Source organism: Arachis hypogaea, chromosome 6, assembly GCF_003086295.3.
Source record: "Arachis hypogaea cultivar Tifrunner chromosome 6, arahy.Tifrunner.gnm2.J5K5, whole genome shotgun sequence".
Lineage (NCBI taxonomy): Eukaryota > Viridiplantae > Streptophyta > Magnoliopsida > Fabales > Fabaceae > Arachis > Arachis hypogaea.
In genome coordinates, this window is record NC_092041.1 from 55904767 (window position 1) to 55913854 (window position 9088).

At 40.6% G+C, this 9088-nt stretch overlaps 1 protein-coding gene across 1 annotated transcript; it reads left to right on the forward strand.

Annotated features, from left to right (window-relative positions):
• The first annotated feature begins 7546 nt into the window (after positions 1-7546).
• Positions 7547-8701, forward strand: LOC112805562 (uncharacterized). Its single transcript, XM_025847929.1, has one exon. The coding sequence runs from the start codon at positions 7547-7549 to the stop codon at positions 8699-8701; it is 1155 nt and encodes a 384-aa protein (XP_025703714.1).
• The last annotated feature ends 387 nt before the right edge of the window (positions 8702-9088 follow it).

Consider the following 9088-nt stretch of genomic DNA (forward strand, 5'->3'; position numbering starts at 1 on the left):
ATTTACTTTGACGTTTATCACCCCATTCCCATTTAATTTTCTGCTATTTACTTTCTGCACTTTATATTCTGCAATTTACATTCCAGCAATTTAATTAAGTTATTTTCCTTCCAGTTATTTACATTTCTTGCTATTTACGTTTTCCTCCATTTAAATTTCTGCAATCTCAACTCAATTCTATTTAGTTCAACTAGACCATTCCTTTTATTAAAGTTTCTCAACCAATCAATTCCTGTGGGATTCGACCTCACTCTATTGTGAGTTTTTACTTGACGATAAATTTGGTATACTTGCCGAAGATAATTTGTAGAGATACAAAATCCACGCTATCAACAATCCAATGGTTAGCTCCCAGGACTTGTTGGGTTGGCTTTATAACTGACAGATGAGACTCATTATCCACTAGGACAGGCATGCATCATATGCATCTATATGTTTGTTTAGTGTATTTTGTTTGGAATGCCTAATTGACTGCATAACTTCTTGTTAATTGTTTATCTACTGTATATGCTTTCTCTATGTGATTTTCTTGTCTGTAATAAATGCGTTTGTAACAACTGGTTCTGGTGGCGGTTGGAAGGTTCGGAGGAGTTGAAAAGGGGAGTTTTAGATAGACCGAAGACCCTTAGCTAGTTGCCTATTACTTTTCATGGTTTAGTTATGTTTATAAGCTTTAATTATCTGTTGAAAGTTCTAGGATTGCCTTCGGCTTTTCCATGACATTATATGTTAGATATGTGGGCACTGTTACCATGCTGATAACCTCCGGTTCTCACCCATGTAGATTTTGTGATTTTCAGATGTAGGATGTAAGACTCCTCACTGAGGCATGCTGGAAGCTTCTGATTTAGTGAAGATCCTTATCTCTCGAGGTTTTATTTTGTTTATTGTATTTATATAGATACTTATTATCTCCACTTCTATATATGATGTATTAACTCCTCTTAGAGGTTATTTTGGAGAAACAGATTCTGTAACTCTGTCATTTTGGGTTCTCTGATGCACCCCTATTTCATGGTATATTTTATGTTGAACTGAGTGGATTTTATCCACTATTCTCACACTTATTCATAGAAATTGCATGTTTTACATTTTCCTTTCTAATTTCGTGCTATAATTGAAAACATGCTTCTTTGGCCTTAAATTTGCTAATTTTTAATCCTCTCTTATTACCATCGATGCCGTGATATGTGCGTTAAGTGATTTCAGGCTTTCTAGGGCAGGAATGGCTTAAAGGATGGAAAGGAAGCATGCAAAAGTGGAAGAAATACAAGAAATTGAGGTTTTGGGAAGCTGGTAGCGACGTGCATGCGTGGACGACGCGTACGCGTGACCGGTACAGCAGGCAAGCGACGCATACGTGTGGGCGACGCGTACGCATGACAGAGCGTCACGTGCTGCACTTAATAGAACTTGTTGGGGGCAATTTTTTGGGCTGATTTGGACCCAGTTTCTAGCCTAAAAACACATATAAGAGGTTGGGAATGGAGCAGAATCAATCATTTATTTACTTTTCATTCATTCACATTAGTTAGGTTTAGATGTAGAATTCTATAGAGATGTTCTCTCCTCTCTCTAGGTTTTAGGGTTTTTAGTGTTATTTCTTTTTAGATTCAGATTTTCACCTTGCTTTAATTTAGTTTTCCTTTACTCTTGTTTGTTCTAACTTCTTACTCCTTTTAGTTTATTTGTTATTGCTTCCGTTTGTTTACTTCATTGTTGATGCACTCTTGCTCCCTTTGATTTAGATCAATGCAATTTATATTTTTATGTTATTGTTCTTTCTTTAATTATTGGTTATTGTTGTCTTGCAATTGGGTATCTTAGATTTTATGATCTCTTATTTATTCTCTACACTTTTATTTTGTGTCTTCTAAGTGTTTGATAAAATGCTTGGGTGGATTTTAATTTAGATTTTTATGCTTTTGACTTGGATTGATTATTTAGAGACTCTTGAGTTTTCAAAAGTCTTTTGTTGAATGGTGATTGACGAGTGCCGGTTAGCTTGAACTTCACCAAAGCTAGTCTCTCACTATGAGTTGACTAGGACTTGTGAACTCAAGTTGATTGTATACACTTGACCTTCCTCCATTGGTTAGAGGTTAACTAAGTGAAGACAATTCACATTTACCATCACAATTGACGATGATAATGAGAATAGAACTTCTAATTATCAATCCTTGCTAAGAGCTTTCTTAGTTATTTATTTATTTTCTTGCCATTTGACTTTCTTGTTCTTATTACAAAACCCAAAAATATGCTTTTCCATAACTAATAATAAACACACTTCCCTGCAATTCCTTGAGAGACGACCCAAGGTTTAAATACTTCAGTTAATTTTATTGGGTTTGCTGAAGTGACAAACAATCTAAACGTTGATTGAGGTTTAATCGCCGGTTCAGAACTATACTTGCAACGCGATATTTTTGTAAAAATCTTTACCGACATTTTTTCTCCGTCAAGTTTTTGGCACTGTTGCAAGGGAATTGCAAATGTGTGCCTTATTATCGGTTCTTTGTTAATTGTTGCTAGTTTTAGGAGTTTAATTTCATTATTTTTTTTGTTAGTATTTGTTTTTATTCTCTCTCGCTATCATGAATTCTCACCCCTTTGGCTATGAGTTTGGTTCAAATTATGTTGTAGGGAATGGAAGCTACAATGAGAACATGCATCAAGGATGGGACAATCAAAGGTGGGAGGAGCCTCAAGCACAACCTCCAGGGCAACAACCCTCTCCAATGTACTATGAGCAAGAGCCATTCCATGATGCATACTAAGACAATGGATATGGTGGACCTCCTTATGATTTTCAACAACCACCATCATATGCATATGAACACCCTCTTCAACATAGTTTTGAACCACCATACTCACAAGGGGGTACAATCAAACACTTCCATATGACCCTAACCCATATCCACCATACCAACCACCTTATGAGCCATATGAGCCATACATAGAACCACCCCAATTCCAACACAATTACTCCCAAGAACCACCTCAGTATACACCACCTCCATACCCTTACCAAGAAGAACCACCTTCCTATCACGAACCCTTTCTTCCAAACAATGAACCCTCTTATCCACCTCGATCTCCAATGGATGACAACCTTGGTCTTCTTCTTCAAGGGCAAGAAGAGATGAAAAGGGAGTTACTGGAATTCACGGCTGCCTTGACCGAGGTAGTATATCGATTAGCTTTCCAATGTCTGAATACTCAAGGAATGCCCATGGCCATATGTGGAGAATCAAGTGAGGAGCGTAGCATGAAGGAGAGATTGAAAACTCCTGTGGAAAATGAAGAATGCGATTTTGTACTAGAACAATTGGAGGAAGGCGTAATTGTTGAAGAGGAAGAAGTGGTTGAGGACTTGGGAGATGTTGAGAGTCCATGGGAACCACAAGTCATAGAGCCTCCTTCCAAGAAGTTTGAATTTGATGATGAGGAGGGTGTACAACCTCCAAAGCATATCATGGTTGAAGACTTTAAGAAGGTTGATCAAGAGATGGATTCAATAATTGATGAATTTCTTACTACAATTGAATCATCCCCCATTGGACTTGAAAAATAGGATAAGAAAGAAGGTGCACAACTTCCAAAACATGTTCCCTATGAAGAATTAATCGGAATAGATCAAGAGGCAAGTTCGCTTGATGATAATGATCATGAACCAAGTCCTCCTAGTGATGAATCTGCATCCGCAATTGAACTCCTTGAGTATGAAGAACTTCTCTAATTGAGTTTGAGAATGATGTGGAAGTGGAAGTCCTTCGGAAAGGATGGAGGGGAGTTAAATATGCTTTGTCAAGATCGCTGGAGACTTCTCTACCTAGGTTGCCGTCTACTCCTTCATTTGAGTGGGTAAAACTTATCTCTATTAGCCTTATTATCCCACTTGAGTATTGTATTCTAGAAACAGATGGCCAACTTTGAAGGCTTTGTGGAATGAAGTGTAAGAGAAGGATGTTTAGTGGTTGGAGTTGTAAATCAAGGCTTATCAAGGTTGAGGTTTTAAGAGCTAGATGCAAGGGTTGGACTAGTGATCAATTGGTTGGATCTAAGAGAAGAGTTTGGTACTTCATTAAGAATTCGGATTACTTGCCACCCGGTTGGAACAATGATGATCAACTTAAAGGCGGGTGTAGAAACAAGATTTGGAATCCCAGCATACAAGAGGATCAAATTTGGGAGCTCAAAACTTGTGAAGAACTTCATCAAGACTTGATGAATTTACTTGGAAATGTTGGAGCTTATTGGAAGTCCAAGCATTGGTGAAAGTTTCAAGATGAGTTTAAGCACAAGCCACCATGACAAGGAGCTCACCAAATGTCTAATTTAAGGACTTTAACTAAAGGAGCTCTCCAGATTTTGGGAGAACACTTGGCTCCAAGTGGAAAAGCTGCAAGACTCATTTTCGAGACTTTTCTTGATTTCAGACCAAAAAGGATCAGTAATTGGGGGTTGTGGGTTTTGGAATGAGTTAGAGTGAATTTATAACTTCCAATAGAGGAGAGAATTCCGCCAATGGGAGGTAGATACCTTGGATCAGTTGCATAATATCTTGCAATCTATTACATTAATAACATTAGTATAAGATAGAATGGTGTGAAAATTTTATAAGAAAAGTATTTATTCTACTAACTCATTTGTCCAGGTTTTGTAGAAAGAGACTTTGGCCGATGATAGTATGAGCTACAGATTCACAAAAGAAATTTAAAAATGATTAGTTCCACCACAAGTTGAGTTGTTCATCTAGTTTGTATTAGTATGTTGAGTCAATACAAAAGACCGGCTAAGTAGATTGGGGATCATCGAACAGAATGATAATTTGTGTGTTTTGTATATAAGAAGGATGTTGAAACTATATAACACTTATTTGTTACTTGTGAGTACTCTTGGTAGGTGTGGTGTGCATGTATCACGGATATTGGATAGGAGTGGACTTTCTCAGGTACCTTAAAAGATCACTTTAAAAGTTGGAGGACTATGCCTTTGAAAAAAGAGTTGTGCAAATATTAATTAGTTGGGTTCTTATCAGTTATATGAAATATTTAGTTACGTAAAAATGATATCATATTTTAGAACAAAATAACAGATGTAGTTGATTATGTTACTCGATCATTTTATTGTGTTAGGAAATAGTATAATAATTAACTCATCCTATTGATGGCTATGTTAGTAAGAGATAATATAAAAATTGTTTTTGATTTATTTTATTGATGAGCATGTTTTGTCTTTGCCGATTGTATATTCCATCTCGAGTGTTGCGCTTTTTTTTTTTTTGGAAAAAAAAGTTAAAATCAACGATGATTAATGATGAGTTATAGATGATTATCCTGAACCTTTGTACCCGATTAAGCAAATATCGACTATAACAGAATAATCCTCCGTGGATGGGACTAATATAAATATAGTTGTGGTTTTTGACTTTATTGATGCTTTCCTAGTATGACAAACTTGCATTTCCATTCTCATCTTTATAGACGATAGAATTTCCCAAGTTGTAAAAGGAACATCACTTTTGAAGAGTGATGGGCATTCATACTCAAATCCAAGATTCCAATAGAGATGCTTATGCTTTAATTTTTTTTTTTTTTGGTCCCGAGCTGCATATACCCTTTAATATATAAGTAACACTATATCCTTAGCTATCATGTTTACTTGTTTAGACACTCATTTTATGTATTTCTTCCTCTTTTAGTTCAACAAAAAGACTAATATTAAAATTTTAAAAATTTTGCGCGATGGACCGATGACAAAATTGGGTTTTTATATAATAAAAGTATTGTTTTTCTTTTTTGTTTTTTTAACTTTTGAATAAATAATTAAAAATAAATTATCATTTGTACCATAAAAATTACAGACGTCCACAAATATATTCATATAAAAATAAAACGACAATTATAACTACAGAAGATGGTCTCCGTACGTCAAAAGTATCCGAACGTTGGTTACGCAATTGGTCTATTATAGTACTCTTAGCACACAAAAATCATCTTTAGTAATTACAATTATCATTTTACTTTTATATGAATATATTTGTCAACATTTGTATCTTTTATAAATACAAATGATAATTTATTCTACAATTAATATCGATCTTTTCAAGGCAAAACAAAGGCATCTAATTCCAATCTTTCCTTGTTCACCCCGGGCATCTAATTCCAATCTTTCCTTGTTCACCCCGACCCAATTAAATCTACATTCTGATTCACTATAGTGGGTTGTGGCCTCTGGCAGACACTATACCTTTCCGTACCAATACGAAATAGGAAATTTATTATTACTATTTTCACTTTTTGTTTTCCTCATATTCGGTAGCTGCTAACAGTTATGTTAAAACTAAATAAAATGACAGTTACCATATGAATTATAAACAAAATGAGTCACCTACCAAAAAACTGATGTTTGAAAGTAAAATGATTTACATTAACAATAATTATGTAAAATATTTTTTTGCTAATTTTAAGAATGAACATTCAAAGTTTAATAATTTATCTGGGAAAATGACTGATATGAGGGGAAGAAATACTTTCGAAAAAAATGAGATGATTACAATATATTAAAGTTTTAATTAATTACTTTGTTGATTTCTATAGTTTTGCGAAATTTTTAATTAGATTCTGTTACGGCCCGGCCCAGGCAACTCGCGGGTCAACCCGACCCATTGAATACCCGACCCGATCGGTCGGCCATGTGTGATCCACTATGCGACCCGGACACGCGTCCTTGACAGCTCTCCACAGCAGCTGTAAGGATGCTTCGAGGAAAGTGGGCCTGTCTCTGGGGGGCCCACCTCTGACACGGTATAAATGGGGAAGGACCTGCCCTTCCCCCAAGGTACGTCATCTTTCCTCCTATCATTTTCCCCGCCTGCACACTATCTGACTAGGGCGTCGGAGTGTCTTTGCAGGTGGCACCCCCTCTTTCCTTTCACAACGGGAGCTCGGCTACACGGTAAATCCGAACCCAGTACGACCGCGATCGAGGCGTTCTCACCCCCTTCAACCACCACCCGACCTGTCCGGCAACCGACTACCGAACATTGGCGCCGTCTGTGGGGACTGCCTTAATGGACGTTGTGCCGGGTCCCGGAGACCAAGGCCGAGGAGCCGGAGCGGAAGGGGCGGCCTCTGTCGCCTCACTAAGAGGACGACGAAGGTCCCCCCGACAACATACTGAACAACACACAAGGACGCGACCCTTTGGGGGAACAGGCGGCGACATCGCCATAATAATGCAAGAGCTACGTCACAGGGTCCAAAACCTGGAACGACAACTGGCCAACTAGGAGCGCGACGGGCGAACCACCGATCCCAGTTACACCCCATCCCCTGAAAGCCAAGAGAGGGACTCCCACCGAAGCCGTCTACGACGCGCCTCCGCATCCCGAACGGAAGCGGAAAGCACGCGTGAAGAGTCCCCGATCCCGAGAAGACGACATGACACGATAATCTACTCCCGAGGTAGGGAAACGCGCCGCACAGCACGAGATCGCGAAGACGAGGAAGGGAGGTCCGAGAAGACACAACAACCCGTGATAATGGGCGCTACCCCTTTCCACCGATCCATTCTCGAAGTCCGGTTGCCGAAGCACTTCGACAAACCAACAGACATGAGGTATGATGGAACTCAGGACCCCCTAGAACACCTCACGGCCTTCGAAGCAAGGATGAATCTAGAGGGAGTAGGGGACGAGGTGAGGTGCCGAGCCTTCCCGGTAACCCTAGCGGGACCCGCGATCAGATGGTTCAACGGCCTACCGCAGGGATCCATCCACGGGTTCTCGGACATCAGTCGTGCATTCCTGGCCCAGTTTACAACACGAATAGCAAAGGCAAAGCACCCGATCAACCTTCTGGGGGTAACCCAGAGACAGGGAGAGTCGACCAGAAAATACCTGGATCGGTTCAACGACGAATGCTTGGAAATCGACGGCCTGACCGATTCGGTGGCCAGCCTTTGCCTGACGAACGGCCTCCTCAACGAAAACTTTCGAAAACACCTTACCACGAGACCAGTTTGGACGATGCACGAGATCCAGACGGTAGCCAAAGAGTATATAAACGACGAGGAAGTCAGCCGAGTCGTGGCTGCCAATAAACAGCAGTCCGGCTACAGCCAAATTCGGCAACAACGTAACGGAGAAAGACTAAAGGAACAAACCAGGGAGGAGGCGCCAAGCAAGGCACCCAGGTCGTTCCCCCGGGTCGGGAAATTCGCCAACTACACCCCGCTCACTCTTCCCATCATGGAAGTTTATCAACAAATAGCCGAGAAGGGGATCCTGCCGAAGCCCCGACCACTCAAGGACCGTACGGGAGGAAACAAGAACTTCTATTGTGACTACCACAAGGGTTACGGTCACCAAATGCAGGACTGCTTTGACCTGAAGGATGCACTAGAACAAGCGATAAGGGAAGGCAAGCTAGCAGCATTCTCTCATCTTATCAGAGAGCCGAGGAGACGCTATCGCGACCAAGACGAAGAAGGCAAAACCCGTTCGGCAAAGCGGCGACAAGAGCCAGAAGATAGAGACCACGGCCTCACTGTGATAAACGTGGTGACAGCCAAAAACGCCGCGCCAAAATCCCGATCGGCGCACAAGAAAGATGCTAAGGTCTTGGCGGTCTCCTCCTCGTTGGTGCGAAACTCTAAGAAGCCTCCATCCATTTCTTTCGGCCCAGAAGACCAATGATTCGACGACGCCCCTGAAAACCCCCCATGGTCATTACAGCCAGAGTGGGAATCGGCCTCGTCAAACGCATCCTTGTCGACATAGGGGCTGATTCAAACATCATGTTCCGCAACGTATTTGACGCACTAGGGCTAAGGGACGCCGATCTGACGACTCACCAGCACGGGGTCATTGGATTGGGCGACCATTTCATCAAACCTGACGGAGTAATATCCCTACCGATTTCAGTAGGACAAGCTCAAGGTCGAAGGTCGGCGATGGCCGAGTTCGTGATCCTCCGAGATTCCACCGCCTATAATATCATCTTGGGAAGGTAGACGATAAACGATGTTGAAGCGATAATCAACACGAAGCTGCTAGTCATGAAGTTCGTTACTGATGACGAAT

What these genes read in the sequence shown, in the direction of transcription:
- LOC112805562 (XM_025847929.1), top strand. Translation starts at nt 7,547, where the DNA reads ATGGGCGCTACCCCTTTCCACCGATCCATTCTCGAAGTCCGGTTGCCG.